General features: G+C 39.4%; 1 protein-coding gene across 4 annotated transcripts in view; it reads left to right on the forward strand.

The window, feature by feature from the left end:
• The window catches only part of DYM (dymeclin), a 341,153-nt gene that overhangs the window by 35,022 nt on the left and 281,560 nt on the right, over positions 1 to 24,571 (forward strand). For all 4 annotated transcript variants that reach the window (XM_087869834.1, XM_045790039.2, XM_045790038.2 and 1 more), the window contains exon 3: positions 15,945 to 15,997. In XM_087869834.1, coding sequence (XP_087725960.1) covers positions 15,945 to 15,997 — 53 coding nt within the window. The remainder of the gene's footprint in view (positions 1 to 15,944; positions 15,998 to 24,571) is intronic.

Consider the following 24,571-nt stretch of genomic DNA (forward strand, 5'->3'; position numbering starts at 1 on the left):
CCAACTGCAGTGAAGAAAAGTAAAGCAGAGCAAGGTCATGGAGAGTGACAGAATGGGAGCAAGTAGAAGCGGGAGATTTCTTTAGATAGAGGGTCTGTAGGGAAGCAGCAGAGACGTGAGCAAAATCAGGGATGAGCCATGCAAATTCTGGGGAAAGAGTATTCCAGGTAGAGGGAACAGCAAGTATGAATATGGACCCGTGGCGGGAATAAATCCTGCTTGTTAGAGGAACGGTAAAAGGCAGAACAGTGAGCAAGGAAACAAATTACTAAGGGACTTTTGGCCATGTTAGAGGTTTTTATGTTGCATGATAGTCCAGAGATGAGCATGTTTCCATGTTGGTATTTGAGAATTGAGTTGAGTCTGTTATAATTTACTAACTCTCCTATAATATAGAAAGATTTTACTCACATAGTTTATTATGGGAAAATTTACATAACATGAAATTTACTGTTATAGCCATTTTTAAGTGTGTGATTCAGTGGTGTTAAGTACATTCCCAGTGTTGTATGGTCATCGTCAGTGTCTGTTTCCAGAACTTTTTCATCATCTCAGACAGAAACTCTGTACCCATTAAATACTAACTCCCTACTCCCCATTTGCCCATCCCCTGGAAACCTCTATTCTACTTTCTGTCTCAATGAATTTGTCTATTCTAGGTACCTCATATAAATGAAACCATATAATATTTGTCATGTTGTGTCTGGCTTCTTTCACTTAGCATAATTTCAGTGTTCATCCGTGCGGTAGCATGAGTCAATTTCCTTTTTTGTTTTTAGGATTTTATTTATTTATTTGAGTGAGCCAGCAAGAGAGCATAGAGAGGGGTGGGGTGGGGGGGGGAGAGGCAGAGGGAGAAGCAGACTCCCCACTGACCAGGGAGCCCAACGTGGGGCTTGATCCCAGGACCCCCGGGATCATGACTTGAGCCGAAGGCAGACGCCCAACCGACTGAGCCACCTAGGCACCCCTCAGTTTCCTTTTAAGGCTGAATAATGTCCATGCTATGTACATACCACATCACATCATGTTTTTAAAACTTCAGTTTGTTGTACTTACACATTCCTTTAAACATTCTCCGTTTCTTTTTTTTTTTTTTTTAATAAAACATTTTTTAAAGATTTTATTTTAGAGGGGCACCTGGGTGGCTCAGTTGTTAAGCATCTGCCTTTGGCTCAGGGTGTGATCCCGGTGTTCTGGGATTGACCCCATGTCAGGCTCCTCCGCTGGAAGCCTGCTTCTTCCTCTCCCACTCCCCCTGCTTGTGTTCCCTCTCTCGCTGGCTATCTCTCTCTCTGTCAAATAAATAGATAAAATCTTAAAAAAAAAAAAAGATTTTATTTTAGAGAGCAGGAGAGTGCAGATTGTGGTGGGGGCAGAGGGAGAGGGAGAGAGTGTCTCAAGCAGACTCCTCATTGAGCATGGAGCCCTAGGTGGGGCTCGATCTCACGACCCTGAGATCACCGCCTGAGCCGAAATCAAGAGTCAGGCACTTAACCGACTGTGCCACCCAGGTGCCCCCGTTCTCCATCTCTGTGCAGCATTGTTAGGTTCCAGTTACCAATCTGATTTTTTTTTTTTAGGGATCCCTCTTACATTATAAAAAATATGTACATTCAGCAAAGAGACTTGACTAACGCAAACATGATCGTTAATTCGGTGGCTGTTAACTGAGCATTTGCTGTGTGGCCTGGTGCTGCGCTCGTTGCCCTCGGTGCCTGTCCTTGTGTAGATCTCCTATCAGATCTGTGACGTAGGGCCTGCAGGGGAGCAAACAGTGACCTGGGGGTTGTCCACGATCACACAGCTCATAGCTGGTGCTGACCAGACTTAAACCCAGTTTCTGTAGCTCCAGAGGCCGATTCTGTTGACCCTCGTGCTGCACAATCTCTCTTTGGAAGCGTAATCACAGACTGAGCTTCCAATAATGGTTCAAGAGCTGCCACATCAAATTATATGATAATGTTTGAGTAAAGAATCACCAGATTATCTGTTCACATTTTCAAGCACTTTCAAAGCACAGTATGTCCTAATAACTGGTACTTTATGTCTGAGTGCCATTGTTTACAATGTAAAGGTAATGATTACATTATTTACGCTTAAGACACACAAGCAGATGCATAATCCGTCCAGTATTTTAACCTTGCCTACAGTGGAGTGTGTCTTCTCCCTGTTTACAGGGAGCTGCCCACATGATCCTTTCTCAGAGGTTCCTGATCTGTTTCTTCAGCTGAGAAAGAGGAAAAGAGACTTTTATTGAATTTGGTCACAAGTTTTTAACTGACAGAAACAATTCAGTGATTGTAAAATTATTTTTTTCTTTGAATTTTTGCTGCCTGTCTCCGCTGCTGTGTTTTTATTCCCTTTGGCATACTTGCTGTTCAGTTTTATTAGCGCTCCTGAAGTTGAAGCTGTCTGCTGTGCCATTGAGGTGGGCCTGGGGAAACTGCCGGCCGCCTCCTAAACTCTGTTTCTTCCATCAGACTTTTGCACGTCCTCCCCATTTGACTAAGGGAAGAAATAATTTGAGACTATTTTTGGGCTTCTTATTTTCTCCAGTTGAGGGCCCAAAAGAAGTTCAGTTTTTACATCTTGAGTCAAAAACCTTTATTTCCTATTCTTTGATTTATACCTTTCTACGCAAGATCCCTCTAGAAGATGCGTTGAGTTTGGCCCGGGTTGATTGCTCCTTCAAACTAACAGTTTAAATGTGGGCACTATAACTAGCCTTGTTTAAAACATTAAAGTAAGGGGCAAGTACATTTTATTGTAAGTACTCCCTTCTTTCCTTTTCTCACTGTGTTGGTTGGAATCTGGATTTCGAAGTCATTTTTTTCTGTTACTTTCTTGAGAAAATAAAGACAATATTATCTTGCATGGTGACTGCTGAAACTTTGACATTTTAATAGTTATAGTTTCTTTCATTTTGGCTGTTGAATGACAACATATAGGATTGTCTGTGAATCACATGAATATAAACACCTTTTTGGTTCTGCTTGGTGCATTAAAAATGGCTATAATAAATTTATATGCAGTTTTTATCCTTTGACTTTTTCCTATGAATAGGCCCTTTTAAAACATTAACATTCCCACAGTTTAACCACTGAATGGGCTGATTCTAGTTAGTTTTGTGAATGATTTCAGTAATTTTCTCTTTGCTAAGGGGAAAAAAGGCTTCAGAAATGCTTCCATACTTTGCTGAATAGGTACTTGTTTATTTATTTAAGTTGAGTTTTAAACTGACAAAACATTATATCTTTGTCAGAGTATGTGTGTTGTGGGCTGAAAGTGACATTGTTAATATAATGTCGATTTTGAAATAATTTTATGGCAAAATTTTCAGTGTTTCTTTTTTGAACCTCTTAATTGTAGTTTGATCATTCAGCAAATCTGTGTTCAGAAACCTACATATAATTTACCGCCAACAGCTTTCTGTCCATCAGCTTTTCATTAAATAAGATTTGAACTGTGAGTTATCATCTGTTATTATGGAGATTTACATATAAAATGGGTATGCTTGAAATAAGTACAATAAAACCAGTCTAAATTGCTGAAAGCTGTGAATTAAGGAATATATAATTTAAAAATTTAGCTTCCTGACCAAACCGTGGTTTATGATTCCCTATCAGTTATAAAAAAGTCCATCTGTCATCCTGTCCCTTTTTTTTTCCTTATTAGGCTTAAAATTTTTTGTTTCCTTTAGTTCTTTATCATTCACATAGGCTTTATGTGATTTTAATCATAACATAGATAGAATTTTTAGAGTGGATAATGCACGTATGGCATAACTTCTTTTAGATATGTATAGAAATTCCAAGTAGTTAATAGTAGTGTTTTAGATTGATGTTATGTGGGTTTGCTTTCATAAAAAAGGAGCTAAGCGGTGCCTGGGTGGGTCAGTTGGTTAAGCATTTGACTCTTGGTTTTGGCTCAGGTCATGATCTCATGGCTGTGAGCCCCAAATTGAGCTCAGCGGGGAGTCTGCTTCTCTCCTTCCTCTCCCTCTATCCCTCCCCCTGCTCTCTTCCTCTCAAATAAATAAATCTTAAAAAAAAATTAAAAAAGGAGCTACATACTATTCATATGGAAAGAGTATTAGACATTAGATGTGTTTATTCTTACATTGTGACCGTGGGCAAGTTGCTTGGCTTCTCTGTTCCTATCTTGTGTAAAATGAGAATTCTCTTATTTCCTCAGTCATCTTCTCAGGAATTTGGAAAGCAATCAGGGGAAATAACCACGGTGAGAGCACTTTGAATAGTTTATAGGTCTGTACAAATTGAAAATTATATCTAATCAGCAAATTTCTTTCCATATCAACAATTAATATGCCAAAGTCCTTAAACACATTTTCTTTTTCTTTTTCTTCTTCTTTTTTTTAAAATAGATTCCCTGCCTAGTATGGAGCCCAACATGGAGCTTGAACTCAAGACCCTGAGATCAAGACCAGAGCTGAGATCAAGAGTCAGACATTCAATCCGACTGAGCCACCCAGGCACCCCCTTTTTCACTTAAAAAATTATTTTTCTTGAAAGTATTTTTTTTTTCTTTAAGTGAGCTCTGTGCCCAATGTGGGGCTTGAACTCACAACCCCCTGAGATAAAGAGTAGCTTGCTCTGCTGACTGAGCCAGTCAGGTGCCCCTTTAAACACATTCTTTTGTTAGAAGTTAAACAGCACTTTTCCTAAATCTCCTCCCTTGTTGAAATACTTTCTTTATAATGTGAAAGTCAGTTTAAACTCCATTTTAGACAAACAGCTGAAATTCTCAATTAGTGGAGTTCAAATTAATGAAGTCCTGCTAAGTGAATACTTAGTCACATTTTTAGTTTTTAAAAATATTTTTCTCTGTAGTGTAAAAATTTAAAAAAAAAATCTGCTTTTGGGGCGCCTGAGTGGTTCAGTCGGTAAGTGTCTGCCTTTGGCTTGGATCATGATCCCAGGGTCCCGGGATCAAGCCCCACTTCGGGCTCCCTCCTCAAGCCGGGAGCCTACTTCTCCCTCTCCTGCTCCCCCTGCTTGTGTGCACGTGCGCTCTCTCTCTCTGTCTGTCAAATAAATGAAATCTTTAAACAAATAGAATAAAAAAAATCTGCTTGTATGTGGGAACCCACATATTTGTGTATTTGAGAGTATGGTAAGACTGTTGTTTAGGCTGCAGTGTTGTTTTACAACCATTGGTAAGCCTCTTTTCTAAGATTATGTGTTACTCCACCTCGTCTTTCTTTCTTTAATCCCCGAGGGCCAGCACCATGGCCTGGGCAGTATCCCTTGGTACCTCTTGTGTTACTCAAAAATCCAAAGTGTGGACAGATGAAGAATGAGACAGATGGGTTGATGGATGGAATGGAAATGGAAGAGTCTGGGGTGGGCGGGGAACCACCGTTGGGTTGTGGAAACCGCTAAAGGGCCACAAACAATTCCTTCTGGTGGGTAGTGTTGGCTCCACGTTACGGGTCACAGGTCAGTGCAGTTATCAGCCTAAATGTGCTGCTCCTGCTTACAGCAGTGGGCGGTGTTTGGCTTGGCAGCGTAGCCTGGCTGACCTCTTACACCAGCTGACTAAAATATTGTAAATAACTCTTCCATATTTTCATGGGTGACAATTAACAGGAATAGGTACTTCGTTTATTAGATGACCCTTTTTATATATTTATTTTGGTTGCAGAAGCTTGAATTCTTGAGCTACAGGCTTCATATGAAATTAGCTTTTTTTTCCCTACCAACAAATGTTCTTTCTTGTTTATTGGTCAGTTTTGGAAACCGCTTGCCATCTCACAGTGGTACTGTGTTGATGAAGTGATGTGTGCTCGAACACCGAGCTCTGGGCTTTTTGTTCTTCCATGTACGAAGGGATGTCGGGGTCTCGGCGAGGTAGAGAGCAGATCTAACCAGCAGGGACAAGGTGCTTTCTCTTCTCTACTGTCACCTCGGGAACTGTGGCTGAAGACATTTGGAGACATATTCTGCATAAGTGGCTGATACAGTTGATCATCTATTTCTATAGGGAAAGAATAGCCACCATATTTTACTTCATATTTGCTCACTTTTTTCTTTTTCTGTCAAAACTGAACATTTCTGTATCCCCTTCACTGTACCATATTTGAAGTTAAGGCCAGAGTTCTTTGTCAGAGGACCATGACGTGGAGTTTAAGTCCAAAGCAGTTGTAAACTCTGTACAGTAGTTCTTGATGGGTCCCCGTGTTATTTAATACAGAAATGGACTGCCTGGTGCGATGAAAGTTTACGTGGTGTTGAATAGAATTTTCTCTGAATTTACAGTGGCGTGATGATAATTTGCCAGTTAGACATCACATCCTTTATGAATTCCTTTGACTAGGCCATTCTAGAGGGAAAAGAAATTCTGTGTTTGTCATATAGGTGCTTATGCTTGCTTTCTGTCAATATATGCTTATCTGTGTTATAGATCATGGGATTTGGTGTCAAAAGATCTGGGCTTGTAATTTTGCAAGTTTAGGAATATGTGTGGGCTTATAAGCCGTAGTTATGTACTTTTGGGGAGAGTGGTAATTGGTTAAATCTTTCTGCAATGTAATTTGCAATATTCATTAGAACAGAAGTGTTCATTGACCTAGCAATTGCACTTCTGGAGTTTATGTTGAGATAATTGAACAGGTTCAGAAATATATGTAGAAAGATACATGTGTAAAGGTAATTCATAGCAATGTTTATGAAAGAAAGTTGCTAACAACCTAAATGTTCATGAGTAAGGATATTGATAAAAAAAATAAATAAAATGCATTGCACACTGTAACATTACACAGTCATTAAAAATGATCATATGTTTATAAAAGGGGAAAAGATCCACAGCATATTAAGTGGTTAAAGCCATTCATATAGTATAATTTATTCAAGCAAAATTGTGTATGTCTGTATTTTAAAACTGTGTTTATTCATATAACTCTTGTATAGGTTTGTGTAGCTTTATTTTTATGATTTACTTTTTAAAATTTGTTATTTTAATGTAATTACAGATTCACAGGAGGTTGCCAGAAAAGTCCAGGGAGGTCCCTTGCATCCTCCACTCATCCCCCTGTGGTAACAACTCCCATAACTATAGTTCAGTATCAAAGCCAGGAAACTGACATCGGTACAATCCGCAGAGGTTATTGGGATTTCAGCAGTTATACATGCACGCATTTGTGTGTGTATATACATAGCTCTATACAATTTTATCACATGCGTAGACTCGTGTAACCACTACCACAATCAAGATGCTTGCCTGTTTCATCCCGGCAAGTCTCCCTTGTGCTTTCCCTTTATAGCCACATGTCCCCCCTACCCCCTCATCTCTAACTCCTGGCAGCCACTGATCATTTGTCGATCTCTGTCATTTTGTTATTTCAAAAAAGTTCTGTAAATGGAATAATACAATATGTAAACATTTTGAGATTGCGTCTTTTCACTCAGCACAGTGTCCTTGAGACCCATTCCAGTTGTTGTGTGTATCAGTAGCTCAGTCCTTTTTATCGCTGAGTAGCAGTCTCTGTTGTATCTGTACCATAGTTTGTTTAAACGATGACCCATGGAAGGATGTTTGGGTTGTTTCCAGTTTTCAGCCATTATGAGTAAAGCTGCTGTGAACAGTTGTATACAGGTTTTCAAGGGAATGTAAGTTTTTATCTCTTTGAGATAAATGGTCAACAGTGCAGTCACGGGGTTGTATGGTAAGCGCAGGTTGAAGTTTGTTTTTTAAAACATATTTTAAAAATTTATTTTTAATTGAAGTATAGTTGACATGTTAGTTCCAGATGTACAGCCTAGTGAGATGATAATTGTATACATAACAAAATTCTCACCATGATAAGCATAGTTACCAAGTACATGTTTGGTTTTGTACAAAACTGCCAAACTATTTTCCGGTAGCTATATCATTTTACATTCCCACCAGTAATGTATGTGAGATCCAGTTTCTCTGTGTCAAATGTCTTTGCCAGCATTTGATGTTGTCACTCTTTTTTTTTTTTTTTTTAATTTAGCAGTTCTGACAGCTGTGTAGTGTTACCTCGTGTCTTTAGTATGGCTCATTTTTACAATAATAAAGCTTTCTTAAAAAAGATTTTTTATTTATTTGAGAGAGAGTGAGAGAGCGCGCACAAGCAAGGGGAGGAGCAGAGGGAGAGGGCGAAGCAGATTCCCTGCTGAGCAGGGAGCCTGATGTGGGGCTCGATCCCAGGACCCTGAGATCATGACCTGAGCCGAAGGCAGAAGCTTAACTGACTGAGCCACCCAGGTGCCCCAAAAAACCATTTTCTTTTAAAAAAGAAAAATTACCTAGATGTAAGTCTCTGTTCTGCCATTTATTAAAAGTTACTTAAAATTGAGAAGTTTTGCTAGGTGAATAAGGATTTTTGATTTCCTTGGTAATCCACTAGGGTTGTTCTTCTATAGTAAAACATTAATGTAAATAAAATCAAAGCAGATTGCTTACAGTTGTTTGACACAAAAAGTGTAAAACTACTTCAAAGGTTACTGAATTTTGTTTTATCCTTCCGTCTGTGTTGTGGGGGAAGACGGGGAGACTGGCAGATTACTTGTAAGTTGTGTAAAGGAATAAATATATGCAAATTTGATAGCTTACTACGTATGGTTTTGTTTCATTTTTGTGGTGGGTTAGGAACTCACATTTATTGAGCTGTTTGCTGAGCACTTTTATATCTTGCCATATACTCCTTACACCTGTCCTATGAGATGGTGGTACCGTTACCTCCATTTCACAGATGAGAAACTGAGACTCTCAAATTAAGTAACTTGGCTAGGTTACACCAGTAGGAAACGAGGAAGCTGAAACTTAAACACGTGTCTTCAAAATATGTACTCCTTCCATCATGCCAGGGGTGTACATCATTTTCATTAACAGGCCACATGATTGGAAATTCATGTGCCAGTGTGCAGGAGTCTGTTAATTGATGGAAACAGTTAAGTTGAGAGGGTGTGTACTCGGTGTGGAAGTATTGAAAGTGAATCCAGGGGATGCAGAAACATTCTATATTTTTCCTGTTGGTATTCCTTCCCAGTATTCCCATTTGGTATATAATTTTAGTGGAATTCAACTAAACTTTTTAAACATTTAACATTTAAACTTGACTGTGTTCTGCTTTAGTGACAGTTAAGTTAGTGGTTTATCTAAGTTTGCCGGCCCAACACTTGGCCGCAGTGGTTAATGGTAGTGTTGTGAGTACATGTTTAGGCTTTATCATATCTGTCACTAGAAGCATTAGTTTTATTCATTCTTGTTGTTATTCTAAAAATCTCAAGATGGTTGTAGTCAGGGTCAGACACTTAACTGTTGTAAACCTGGGCACCTTGCTGTTGCTCTAAGAGTTGTGTTCTGTGTGTTTTTGATTCTGTGCTCAGTGGCTTCCCGTTTAATGCAGGGTGAAATCCAAACTCCGTGGGACATTGAGATTCTTCCCTCTTTTGCTGTACTTGATCCCTCTTCTCCGCTGCCTGCGCTTCCTGGTTGTTTAACTTGGTTTTGCTGTATGTTAGCACATTCGGCAGAGGTGGCATCTATTGTATTGGTTATTTGAGCCATAACTCAGAAATCATTGAGCTGTATTATTGGTATTCACTGGGGGGAATATTGTCTTAGAAGCTCTCATAGAAGCATGGGGACAGTGCAAGGTTGAGGTTGAGAGAGTTCTCCCTGGGGAGAGTCTCTTTATGAAATCAAAGGAAGGAAGGGAACAGAAATGGCAGTGGTTATGTTTAAGAACTTACCTGTAGCTGTGAAAATTTTAATAACCACTACATTGCTGAATTATCTTTAAGGAAGTCCAGTGAAGGTTCTTAAAACTGGAAAAATCCCTAGACCAGTTTCACATTTTCTTTCATTTTTTTTAAAGGTTTTTTTTTTTTTTTAAAAGATTTTATTTATTTATTTATTTGACAGAGAGAGAGACAGCCAGCGAGAGAGGGAACACAAGCAGGGGGAGTGGGAGAGGAAGAAGCAGGCTCCTAGCAGAGAAGCCTGATGTGGGGCTCGATCCCAGAACGCTGGGATCACGCCCTGAGCCGAAGGCAGACGCTTAATGACTGCGCCCCCCCAGGCGCCCCCCAGTTTCACATTTTCTTGAGACATGTGCATGTGATTCTTGGGAAAATATCTCCAGTCCCATGGGTCTCACTGTTCATCAGGGTGTCACCAGCAAAACTGAGACTCCTGTGACTTGGTTTGTTTGTGTTGCTGCTGGCAGAGTGGCCAAACCCTGGGGAGGAGGAGCCTGATACGTTATCACATAGAAGGATTGCTTCAGACTGAGCCACTCCTGATCATTGGATCAATATGGTTGTTTATATGTAGAGTTTAGTTCATTTAGCAAAAGTTTGATTAAGAGATGACTAGTTTTGAGTATTCATCCCTAATCTCCATTATCGACATTTAAAAAATTGACCTCGAGTTGTAGAGTTGTGTGTACAATGAGTTTGAAGTTCTCTGTGTGGGACTCATTTATTGAATCTGTATTGGTCTAAATATTTGCTGCCCTTTTGCCCCCTTTTTGCATGCTCCCAGTGCCCCAAATCTACCTTCAGAAACAACATTCGGTTTCTAATTGTAATTGTCTTGGAAACATTGGCCATTTTTGTAGCACCATTTTACTTTTTTTTACCGCAAACGATGATTTGTTAGTTGCCTGCTGCCAGAACATCTGAGCTCATTTGTTTAACTAAAACAGCACTGCGTGTAGATGCCTATAATATGCGGCAACAGTTACCAACCACCTCAGTTGCTTACCACCTCATTTTAGCTCTAAATCAAGCAAATGAGAACGAAGAATATTCTTAAAATATTCCAAGAAGTTTAGAAAATTGGAGGATGGAGGGATGAGAGCAAGGGGAATTCTATTATAACAATCAGTGTGTTGCTTTTGGCAGGGGCGGTGTGCCTGGCTGATTTCCTTTGTAGAAATAAGTGACGCTTCAGGGTGCGGGAGCTGCACTCGTCCTGCTACAAACAGCTCTGTGAACCTTTGATTTACTGGGTCACGACCAAGTGTTTTTCTTCTGGGATGCATGGCTGAATGAGACATTTTCCCTGGTCTCCTGTTGCTTATTATAACCTGGGCACTGGAGATGCTTCTGACCCGAAGTGGTGATTGTTAAGGAGGTGGTGGCCGTGGTGCTGTTTGAGATCAACACAACAGTGGTGGTGTGTAGGGGATCTGGACCCGGCCCGGCAGGTGCTGGCCGGCTTACCGCAAGAGAGGTGGGCTAATTCCCGGCCTTTCTGGTCTCTTCAGCCTTGAGTGACAAAGAAATCAGACTGCTTCAGAAAGAAATATTATTTCATACTTGGAATTAAATAAGCGTATTTTAAAAATATTTTAGTAAAAATTTAAGCTTTGGGGCAGATCTTGCCTCAAGGGCTGGAGAGTATGAAGTGTTTCTGGAGGGACTGGGGGAAATAATTAGTTTCGTCCTCTAACAAAGTGTTGGACAATGGCATTCATTCAGTCAGGACATTTTTATTATGTGCCTGCTTTGTACCAGGCTGGGAATGCTGTGATGAACGAGGAGCCCACAGTCTTGGAGCAGAGGGAGGCACAGACAAGGAATTGGGTAATGTTGCTACCAAATTGGGTGCTTTTGGGACAGAGACCAGAGACCTGGTCTTACGTGATCAAAGAAGATTTCCTGGAGGAAGTGCTGTCCAAACCAGCCTCACTAATAGATGTAGGAATTAATCATTTTTTCAGGCTCATATTGTATGAAAAATAAGTCAGAACCCTGTTTTGGGACCATTCAGTGCCTTTCTGTTGAGAACAAGTTGAGAAACTGAACTACAGACTTCAGCCATCGAGTATACGTTTCTAGTCTTCTGGTTTGCCATTCTCCAGTGTAGATTAGCCTCTGCTTCCCAGAATGTGCCCGGCTTTCTGTGATGCCATGCTTTTGGCATGCGTTGTTACTCCTGTCTGGAAAGCCCTCCCCTTTTTCCTCCCCTTTGTCTGCCAGACTCACTTCTTTTGCAGTTGCTTCCTCCGGGATGCCTTCCGTGACTGCTCCTTCCGGATGCACCTCCCATGAGCTTACGCAAGGGCTGGCCTTGATCTTGGTGTTTCCCCTCCACTAAATAGTCTGTCTACTTCTTTATTTCTGTGTGTAACCTGAAGGCAGAGGCAGCATCTTTCAGAGAACCCAGCGTGTCCTGAGCATCCAGGCAGTGTTTGCTGAATGAACAGACATAGAAGCTTTTGAAGGTTGGAGCCACATGTATATAATTGAAGCTCTTGGTTCCAGCGAGTTTTAAGAGAGTGTTATTGACTGAAGAAAGTAGAAGTACCACTGAAACAGATTTTATGCATGTGGTCTAGTTATTAACCTCATAAAGCTATTTACAGTCTTTAGCATTTATACCTCTTTTATTTTTTGCTTGAGTAACCAATAAATTGAGTAATTCATAGTTTCTACTTCTTGCCAACTACTAATGTATATTATTAAATCTGACCACAGTGATTTATTAATTAGAAGTCTTTTGGTTATTAACAGAAATCAATTTGATTTAGCATTTGCCAGAAAGAGGGGCATATGTGATGAATAGACAGGGATGTCTCATTGAATCCAAGATCGAAAACATAGCTAGGCTTTAGGAAGGACTGATCCCAAGAATCGGAAGCCGGCAGGAATCGTGAGAGTCCTTTCTGTTAGTCTCTGCTTTTCTCCTCAAAGCTCTTTTAGTCATTTTTCTTACTAACTGGCTTTCTCTGCTTCTCAGTGGATAGGGATGGTTTCTCATAACGCTCAGCTTTGCAGCCAAGTTCCAGGCGTATGGAAAGCCTGTCTTTCCATCTCAGTTCCAAATTCCCCAAGACTGGAGTGGCTTACATTAGATTTCTATCCCTGATTGAGTCAGCAGTAGTCAGGGAGTGGGGTCACGCTGAACAACCCTGTTAGGTGGGAAGATAGGAGAAAAGGATGGGGAGATGAGCAGACTGACAGACATTGTGAGGCGGGCAGACACTAAAAATATTTTTGTAAATAAAATAAAAATACAGTGATAAAGACTGGAGACCCATACACGCTTTATTGTGGGATCATCTCTGGGTTGTTTTGCCTAAAAAATCTTCAGTCTTGGGAGGAACTTACAGATTTAACTTTGAAAAGACACTTATCTTTTTGAATGTGAATATAATTTGAGATTCCCAAGGTAATGGCATGTTCACTGAAGTAATGAGTAGGTTTTAGCTGTGTGTATGTGTAATACTTAGATATGGGACTGTCATCACTTGTTGGGAGACAGGTTCTAGAGCGGCTCTCATGCACATACAGGGGAGACACGTGTAATTTCAAGTTTTCCAACAACCACGTTAGAAAAGTGAAGCAGGTGAAATCAATTTTTTTTGGAAAGATTTTTTTATTTATTATTTATCTGACACAGAGACAGCCAGCAGGAGAGGGAACACAGCAGGGGAGTGGGAGAGGAAGAAGCAGGCTCCCAGCGGAGGAGCCCGATGTGGGACTCGATCCCGGAACGCCGGGATCACGCCCTGAGCCGAAGGCAGACGCCTAACGACTCTGCTACCCAGGCACCCCTGAAATCAATTTTAATAATACATTCCGTATGTATTTATGTGTACATAAAAAGAGGGTTTATAACTGTTCTGCTTATTAGAAGAGGTCATCATGGGATTTAAATGTGCTAATAAATTTCAAAGTGCTGTGAAAAACATTTAAAGGGTTATACAAGCATAAAGCATTATTTTAATTAAGTGGGGGAAAATCCACTACATTTTGGAAACAATACTGTAAGCTGTGATTTCCTGAGGTTTTACTTTGTGCTGGACACTGTTGTAAGCACTTCATAGGTGTTAGGGCATTTAATGATGACAACACTCATGGAGCAGACACGCTCATTATCATCTCTGTTGTATATATGAGGAAATGAAGACATAAAGGGTTAAGAAACTAGCCCAAGATCATGTAACTCCTAACGGTTGAGCTGGAATTGGAATTTGAATGTGCGTGGTTTTTTTTTTTTTTTTTTTTTTGTGGCAAAGTACATGCAACATAAAATTGATCATTTAACCACTTTTTAAAAGAAAGATTTATTTGTTTATTTTAGGGGGGGGAAGAGAGCACAGCGTGGGGAGGGGCAGAGGGAGAGAGAATCTCAAGCAGACTCCACGCTGAGCACAGAGCCCGACATGGGTCTCCATCTCACGACCCTGAGATCATGACCTGAGCCAAACCAAGAGTTGGACACTTAGCTGACTGAGCCACCCAGGAACCCCTCATCTTAACCATTTTTAAGTGGACAGTTCTGTGGCATTAAGTATATTCACTTTGTCGTTTAACCCACCATCCGTCTCCAGAGCTTTTTCATCTTCCCAAACTGAAACTCTACCCATTAAACACTAACTTCCCATCTCTGCCTCCAACGTCACCACTGGTAACCACCATTCTACTTTCCTCTCTATGAATTTGACTACCCCAAGAGCCTTATATAAGCGGAATCATACAGTATTTGTCTTTTTATGGCTGGTTTGTTTCACTTAGCATACTGTCTTCGAGGTTCATCTATGTTGTAACGTGTCAGAATTTCTTTCCTTTTTAAGGCTGAATAATATTTGGATGTACCACATTTTGCACCGGGATTCATCCATTGATGGACACTTTGGTTGCTTTTGACTGTTGTGAATGATGGTGAACATGGTATACAGATGTCAGTTTGAATCCCTGCTTTCAGTCCTTTTTGGGTATATGTATATCCAGAAATGGAATTGCTTGATCACATAGTAATTTTATATTTAATTTTTTGAGAAATTGCCATACTCTTTTTCATAGCACCTGCACCATTTTACATGCTTACCAGTAATGCACAAGGGTCCCCATTTCTCTACATCCCCTCCAACATTTACTTTCTCTTTCTTTCCTTTTTTTTTTTAAAATAGGCATTTTAATAGGTGTGAAAGTGGTATCTCATTGAGGTTTTGATTTACATTTCCTTACTGACCAGTGTTGTTGCATATCTTTTCATATGTCTTGTTAGCCTTTTTTATGTCTTCTTTGAAGAAATGTCTGTTTAAATCCTTTGCCCATTTTAAAATTGGATTGTTTTTGTGGTTTTTGTTGTTGAGTCAGATTTTTTGTTTGTTTTTGTATATTCCAGGTATTAGTCTCTTATCAGATACATGATTTGCAGATATTTTCTCTCATTCTGTTGGGTTGATTTTTTACTCTGTGATAGTATCCTTTGATGTGCAAAAGCTTTTAATTTTGGTAAAGCCCAGCTTACATATTTTTTCTTTTAATGTCTGCTTTTGGTGTCATTTCGAAGAACTCATTGCCAATTCCAATGTCATAAAGCTTTCCCCTGTGTTTTTTTCTGAGTTTTATGTCTGTCTGTGTCTGTACCTCTTGTCTCTCTGTCACTTTGCATCTGTCTCTGTTTCTGTTTTCCTATATGTCTATAAATCATTGAAGCTTATGTATATGTTCTCTCTCTTTTCTTGCCTTGTTCTTTCTTTGTTGTTGATCTATTTGAAGGTATTGCAGATATCATGAGATTCCTTGTATCTCCTAAAAATAATGGCATTTTCCCCAAATAACTATAACCCCATGATCGGTACTGCCCTTCAAACTAGGCAGTTGGGGCCCCTGCTCTGTGCTTGGTACTTTAGAGTAACTTTCTTGTATTTTTCTAAGTCTCTCCACTCCTCCCTTCCCCTGCCCCAGTGCCTGAAAGGGAGGGCTCCTCGAGTGCTTCTCTTTTAGGAATCTCATATTGAGAATTATAGTACATTTTCTAATTGTGTTGAAAATAGAAGCTTAACTTTATTTTGTTGATTTTATTGTTTACTGCTGTATACCATATTTTCCTCCTAAATTGTTTTTCTCTTTATTTTTATGTATTCCTTTAACTGGTTAGTGTGTACATATTTAGTGTTGGAGTTACTAATTACCTTTTTTCTATCTTGCCAGCACCGAGCTGAAGCTTTTGGAGGAAGCAACCATTTCAGTCTGCAGGTCTTTAGGTAAGGGGCAAAATGATCATGTGTGTATATGTATGTGTGTGGCATTTATTTCAGTTTCTGTTATAAATTTTGGTAGTGTCATATGAATTGAATTAATGAAGTGACATATTCTTGATAATATTTAATAATAATTCTATTCATGGTGCTCAGTGATCGAAGGGAACGTTTAGTCAGTAGGAGTAAGACACATGCTAGTTTACTTACAGGAGTGGTAATGGACTCTGTTCAGCCATACTCTTTCAGCTTGTTCTTTTCTTTTTTTAATTGAAGGTAGTGGACATACAGTGTTACATTAGCTTCAGGTGTGCAACACAGTGATTTGGTTTTGATGACATTTACATATATTATGAAATGCTCATTATGATAAGTCTAGTTACCATCTGTCCTCATACACAGATATTACAATATTATTGACTCTGTTTCCTATGCTATACTTTACAGTCCCTGTGACTTACTTATTTTATAACTGGAAGTTTGTATCTCTTAATCCCCTTCGCCTATTTCACCCATTTCCCCTTCCCCCCCTACTTCCTCCAGCAACTACCACTTTGTTCTCTATATTTACAAGTCTGTTTTGTTTGATTTTTTTTTCTTTTTTTTTCTTTGATTCCACATATAAGTGAAATCATACATATTGGTCTTTCTCACACTTCTTTCACTTAGCATGGTACCCTCTGGGTCCATCCATGTTGTCACAAATGGTAAGATTTCGTTCTTGTTTACGGCAGAGTAATATTCCACTGTATGTATATTCCACATCCTCTTTCTCCACCTATCTATCAGCGGACACCTGGGCTGCTTCCATATGTTGGCTGTCGTAGATGCTGTAATGAACCTGGGGGTGCAGATACCTTTAGAAGTTAGTGTTTTCATTTTCTTCAGATAAATACTTGAAGTGGGATTGCTGGGTCATATAATAGTTCTATTTTTAATTTTTTTGAGGAACCTTCATACTATTTTTCACAGCAACTGCACCAGTTTACATTTCCTACCAATAGGGCCACGAGGGTTCTCTTTTCTCCACATCCTGGCCAACACTTGCTAGTTCTTGTCTTTTTTATTTTAGCCATCCTGACAGATGTGAGGTGAAATCTCACTGTGATTTTGACTTACATTTCCCTGATGACTCGTGATGTTGAGCATCTTGTGTCTGTTGGCCATGTGTGTGTCTTCTTTGGAAAAATGTCTGTTTGGGTCCTTAGCCTTTTTTTAAATCAGATATGGGTTATTTTTGGTATTGAGTTGTATGAATTCTTTACATATTTTGAATATTAACTTTTTTTTTAAAACGATTTTATTTTTAAGTCCTCTCTATACCCAGCGGGGTGGGGCTTGAGCTTGTCACGCTGAGATCAAGAGTCGTGTGCTCCACCAGCCGAGGCAGCTGGGCGCCCCTTGAATAGTAACTTCTGATTGGATGTATCATTTGCAGATATCTTCTGCCATTCACTAGGTTGCCTTTTCATTTTGTTCATGGTTTCCTTCGCTGCGCAGAAGCTTTTTAGTTTTATGTAGTTCCACTTGTCTACTTTTTGCTTTTGTTACCCTTGCCTGAGGAGACAGAGCCAAAAAAATATTGCAAAGACTGAACTCAAATTTACTGCCTGTGTGTTCTTTTAGGAGTTTTATGGTTTCAGGTCGTACTTGTAGGTCTTTAATCCATTTTGAATTTATTTTTATGTATGGTGTAAGAAGGTGGTTACCTGAGAGGACCCTAATTTTTTTTGTTGTTGTTCCTTTTTTTGTTAGACTTTTTCCTTTAACCGTTATGATTATTTCTCATTATCCTTTTTTATGATTTTGCCTGTAAGTTGATGAGGGTTTTTTTTTTTTTTTTAATTGGTTCATGAAGGTCTTTTTCAGTTCCGAGGTTTTCTTTAGTTCTGGCTTTGATTTTACTTGTGTTTGAGTTTCTTCTCCCCCAACTTAGAATCACCTATTAACATTCAGGTTGGATTTCTGTTCTTTGCTTTCTGTATCTTCTTTTTCTTTGTCGCCTTTCATGTCTTGAATTTCCTCCTTTATATCTTGGATTCAGTGTTTTATACATAACAGTTCTGTCAAGATTCTAGTGCATCTTTTAGTTATTTCATTTTTTGGTTTGTTTTTAATCATTCTTTGTTTTTCCTGGATGTCAGACTGCTCTCTTTTCATTATACTCATTTTTTCCCAGTGTCTCTCAGGGTTTTTTTTTTAAATAGATGAATTTCTCATCTTCCACCGATGATGCTTGTTACTAAATTCATTTGACAGTTTTTTGAAAAAGAATACTTTATTTATTTATTGAGAGAGAGCAAGCAAGAGAGCCCAAGAGCAGGGTGAGGAGCAGAGGGGGAAGCAGACTCCCTGTTGAGCAGGGAGCCTAATACGGGGCTTGATCCCAGGACTCCAGGATCATCACCTGAGCTGAAGGCAGACACTTAACCAACTGAGCCACCCAGGCGCCCCAGTCCTTTTTTTTTAAAAGTAGGCTCCACACCCAATGTGGGGCTCGAACTCACATGCTCTACTGACTGGAGCAGCTAGGTGCCACCCCCGTTTGATAGTTTTGATTCAGCCCTTTGGCTGAAATTTTAGCATAGCTTATTCCTTACCCCAGTGTTACTGTTTTTTCTTATTCATTAAACCAGCAAATATTTATTGAGCACCTGCTCTTTCCTATAACCTGTGCTATATATTCCATAACGTAGTCTATATTCTGGCAAAGAAGACTGACTTGGATTCCTAACTTCATGGATCTGTCTGAATAGGGAGTCAGAGCATAAATTAATATATCTCCTTTCATGTAATATGTCTCTTTAGAAAAATAAAGCAGGGTAAAGGTGCAAGGAGTACCTACGTAGGCCCGTTGTTTGCTGTCAGAGAGCATGCGTTTATTAACTTTGTCCCTCACGTGGATCCTGTAGATGCTTGTTGAATCTGCTGGTTAATTTTAGCCTGAAGGCGGACTGATGCTGTTATCCAACCTAATTTCTAGAACCCAAGCAGGTTTTATTTTGTGTAGGTTTTGAGTGGTTTAAGTGGGACTTTCCTTTACCCATACTCCTTGGCTTTGGAGTGTGAGGGAATTATAAAATTCCTGGATCGAACATCTGAATCAACATTTTTTCTACCTGTCCCTCTAGCATATGTTGTTCAGTGTCTGGCGTGTTTATTTCTTCCCAGTTGTTTCCTGGGGTTTGTAGCCTCAGAGTTGGTGTAGAAAGTGACTTGGTGGGAGATAAGTTTTCTGGTTGGAGTAGACACTGAGGGGGAGATTTAGTCCTCAGAGGTACTTTCAAGCAGTTAGCTTTGCTAACCGTCCGTTGATTACCAAATAAATACTTATATCAGTTCTATGAACTCTATAGTTAGTGAAAGTGTTCTCTGTTTTTGGGGGGAGAAGGACCGTCTATCTGGAATTAGCATTTCCGTGAACTTTTTTCTGTTTGTATGTTTTCACGGGTGTTTGATTTTTAGAAGTTTCACACTTCTAGAAATGAGGGCCGAATAACGTAGTAAATGGCTGTAAGCTCATCTTCCAGTTTCACCCATTTTTACCTCATGGGCAGGCCTCATCTGTGTCTCTCACCATTACATTTCACCCATAATGAAAGTATGAAATATGTACAGAAAAGCTGATAACTGAAAAGGATATACAAAACAAACAACAGAAAGCAGCGTGTTCTCACATATTAGATACAAACCTCAGGACTCCTATCATTTTATCCGTAAATATTTTAGCATATATCTTATAAGATTTTTTTTAAAGGAAAGCAATACCATTATATTACTAGAAAACAATTTTTAGCATTGTAAAATAGCGACTGAGTGGTCAAATATCTAGTCGTCTTAGTTTTTGTGAATCAGGAACCATATAAAGTCTATATGTCTATAAATATCATTCTCGGGGAAAAGCTGGAAGCCTTTCCCTTAAGATCAGGAACATGACAAGGATGCCCACTCTTGCTATTGTTATTCAACATAGTACTAGAAGTCCTTGCAACAGCGATCAGACAACAAAAAGGGATAAAAGGTATCCAAATCGGCAAAGAAGAAGTCAAACTGTCTCTCTTCGCAGATGACATGATACTCTATATGGAAAACCCAAAAGACTCCACCCCCAAACTACTAGAAGTTATAGAGCAATTCAGTAATGTGGCAGGATACAAAACCAATGCTCAGAAATCAGTTGCATTTCTATACACGAACAATGAGACTGAAGAAAAAGAAATTAGGGAATCCATTCCATTTACAATAGCACCAAAAATCATACGTTATCTCGGAATTAACTTAATCAGAGACGTAAAGGATCTATATTCTAAAAACTACAAATCACTCTTGAAAGACATTGAAGAAGACACAAAAAGATGGAAAAATATTCCATGCTCATGGATCAGAAGAATTAACATAGTTAAAATGTCCATGCTACCCAGAGCAATCTACACTTTCATTGCCATCCCGATCAAAATACCAATGACATTTTTCAAAGAACTGGAACAAACAGCCCATAAATTTGTGTGGAACCAGAAAAGGCCCCAAATCGCCAAGGAATTGTTGAAAAGGAAAAACAAAGCTGGGGACATCACATTGCCGGATTTCAGGCTGTACTACAAGGCTGTGATCACAAAGACAGCATGGTACTGGCACAAAAACAGACACATAGACCAATGGAACAGAATAGAGAACCCAGAAATGGACCCTTGGATCTTTGGGCAACTAATCTTTGATAAAGCAGGAAAAAACATCTGGTGGGAAAAAGACAGTCTCTTCAATAAATGGTGCTGGGAAAATTGGACAGCTGCATGCAAAAGAATGAAACTTGACCACTCTCTCACACCATACACAAAGATAAACTCCAAATGGATGAAAGACCTTGGTGTGAGACAGGAATCCATCAAAATCCTAGAGGAGAACATAGGCAGCAACCTCTACGACATCGGCCACAGCAACCTTTTTCATGACACATCTCCAAAGGCAAGAGAAAAAAAAGAAAAAATGAACTTGTGGGACTTCATCAAGATAAAAAGCTTCTGCACAGCCAAGGAAACAGTCAGAAAAACTAAGAGGCAGCCCACGGATTGGGAGAAGATATTTGCAAATGACAGTACAGATAAAAGACTGGTATCCAAGATCTACAAAGAACTTCTCAAACTCAATACACAAGAAACAAATAAACAAATCAAAAAATGGGCAGAAGATATGAACAGACACTTTTCCAATGAAGACATACAAATGGCTAATAGACACATGAAAAAATGTTCAACATCATTAGCCATCAGGGAAATTCAAATCAGAACCACATTGAGATACCATCTTACGCCGGTTAGAATGGCAAAAATTGACAAGGCAGGAAACAACAAATGTTGGAGAGGATGTGGAGAAAGGGGATCCGTCTTACATTGTTGGTGGCAATGCAAGTTGGTACAGCCACTCTGGAAAACAGTGTGGAGGTCCCTTAAAAAGTTAAAAATTGAGCTACCTTCTGATCCAGCAATTGCACTACTGGGTATTTACCCCAAAGATACAGACATAGTGAAGAGAAGGGCCATATGCACCCCAATGTTCATAGCAGCATTGTCCACAATAGCTAAATCGTGGAAGGAGCCGAGATGCCCTTCAACAGATGACTGGATTAAGAAGATGTGGTCCATATATACAATGGAATATTACTCAGCCATCAAAAAGAACGATTTCTCAACATTTGCTGCAACGTGGACGGGACTGGAGGAGATAATGCTAAGCGATATAAGTCAAGCAGAGAAAGACAATTATCATATGGTTTCACTCATCTATGGAACATAAGAAGTAGGAAGATCGGTAGGAGAAGAAAGGGAAGAAGAAAGGGGGGTGGTAAACAGACGGGGGAATGAAGCATGAGAGACTGTGGACTCTGGGAAACAAACTGAGGGCCTCAGAGGAGAGGGGGTGGGGATTGGGATAGTCCGGTGATGGGTAGTAAGGAGGGCACGTATTGCATGGTGCACTGGGTGTTATACGCAAGTGATGAATCATGGAACTTTACATCAAAAACTAATGATGTACTGTATGGTGACTAACATAATATAATAAAAAATATTTAAAAAAATTTAAACTTTAGTAAGACTGCCTTGTGATTTAAAAGCTCATTAGGCTTTGGGAAGCACTGTTTACTTCAGTAGGTGCAGGGTGGTGGACTTGGGATTCTGCAGCGGGTCCCAGATAATGCTCTTGCTACTACTCTGTGAACCACACTCAAATAGCAAGGTGCTGCAATGTTTCATCACAACGGGGAAGTTACACAGTAACTTGCGTTGACTCAAGCTGTGACAAGAATCCCTACCCAGCAGCTAGACCAGAGTTAACTTGACAGTTACTGAGCACAAAGCAGGTATGTTGTAATGGTATGCTTATTCCCATGCGTGATTTTTTTAAAGTATGTAGGTACATACCTGGATTGTAAAATATTTAAGATGTAGTTGAAGCTTGGTCCATCTTTCCAAATCTTTGACACATTTTCAAGAAGTTCAAATATATGCATAGAGATGGCAGCAAAAGCGTAAATCTCAGGTCTGCATAAAAATGAATTTTTCTGGCAGCATAGGCCAATGGGTTTGAGTGTTTGCATTTCCATTTTTCAAAACAGTTAAAAATATATTTCAAAAGGGAAATATTCAGAACTCTGGAATCTCACAGTTTGAAAACCATTCGTAAAGCAAAAAGACTGGGCATTTGTCACTAACATTGTTGACTTTGGGCCCAAAACTTAACCTTTCTGGGTCTCTTTTTCTTTTTTTTCTTTTTAAAGATTTTATTTGTTGGAAAGAGGGAGAGCGCAAACTCGCACGAGAGCACGCACAAGCACGGGGGAGGGACAGAGGGAGAGGGAGAAGCAGATTCCCTGCTGAGCAGGGAGCCCAGTATGGGACTGAGTCCCAGGACCATGGGTTCATGACTGGAGCCGAAGGCAGACGCTTAACCAACTGAGCCACCCAGGTGCCCTCTTTTTCTTCATCAGTAAAATTAAAGGTTCTGACTCAAGAGTCTGTCTTTTCTGATGAGTTTTTTCTTTTAAGTTTTTATTTAAATCCCAGGTGGTTAACATACAGTGTGATACTAGTTTCGGGTGTGCAGTCTGGTGGTTCAGCACTTCATACATCACCCAGTGCTCATCACCTATTTCACCCATCCCCCCCCCCGGGAACCATCAGTTTGTTCTCTATAGTTAAGAGTCTGTTTCTTAGTTTGTCTCTCATCCCCCCCCCCTTTTTTCCTTTCCTTGTTTGTTTTGTTTCTTAAATTCCACATACGAGTGAAATCATATGGTACTTGTCTTTCTCTGACTTATTTCACTTAGTGTAATACTCTCTAGCTCTGATGGGTTCTTAACTTTTGTCCTTCTGTGATGTAGTAGGGTTATCCAGAGACCCAGTAAAGCTAGTGGTGTAAGTTGCAGTTCGAGTCCAAAGACCTGAGAACCGTAAGAGCCAGTGTTGTTAAGTCCCTGTCCAAGGGCAGAAGACCAATGTATTAGCTCAACAGTAAGGCAGAGAGAGGATTCAGCCTTCCTCCGACTTCTGTTCTGTTTAGGCCTTTAATGTGTTGGATGATGACCACCCACTTTGGAGAGGCCAGTCTGCTTTACTCCATTGAAAATTAAAGTGCAGGAACACCTTCACTTACACCTCCAGAAATAATGTTTCACTAGATACCTGGGCATCCTGTGATCCAGTCAATTTGATACATAAAATTAACCATCACATGTGTCTTACTGTGCAGACCGATAGAACTTTATATTTTCATTAAGTCTAATTTCTTGTTTATAGGGGTTAGTGTAGCACAGCATTTTAGAGCCAAGGATTGGAACCAATAGATAAGCATGTATCCTTGAGCAGTAACAACGTAGACATGAAGATCTGTTCAATGGAGGTGATATTGGTGCTTATCTCCCATAGTTGGTCTTGAGGATTAAATGAGATGATGTGGGTAAAGCACTTATTGTATATTAGTTCTGTTACCTGTTGTTTCTTTTGATGTGAAAAGTGAGGTTGAAGAAAAAAAGTAATTTGTTTGAATTTTAATATTCTGTTAATTATAGACTTGGATCTAGAAATCAGATCTTCTGATTCTTATGACAGTATCTGCTCAATTCTTTGTCTGGATTTGCTGAAATGTCCACCTTTAAACTTAAAAATTTTTTAAACAAATTCCTTAAAATTTTTTCTGAACTAATAGCTTCTCCCTGGCCATATTGCTTTATGTTTCTGTTTATTTTTCATTAGAATGATTTATGATTATCTGAACAGAGTTTTACCATTATAGTTTATTGTATTCTATATACTGGGGATCATTTTTTTTTTAACATTTGCTTTTCTTTCTTTCTCTCTCTCTTTTCTAAATTCTTTCTTTTTTAACTAGTCTCCACTTAAAATTTTATTTTATTTTTATTTTAATTCCACTATAGCTTAACATAGGTATTACAATTTTATATTTGATACATTGGAAGGTTAATCTTTTATGCAGTCAAGCATTTTTTAAAACCATTTTTGGATGGCAGTCTCTTCAAAAATTGTTCATTGCCCTGCTTCCAAACAAATTATATTGAATTCAGTTATC

Source organism: Ursus americanus, chromosome 19, assembly GCF_024610735.1.
Source record: "Ursus americanus isolate L20-20 chromosome 19, mUrsAme1.1.p, whole genome shotgun sequence".
NCBI classification, from domain to species: Eukaryota; Metazoa; Chordata; class Mammalia; order Carnivora; family Ursidae; genus Ursus; species Ursus americanus.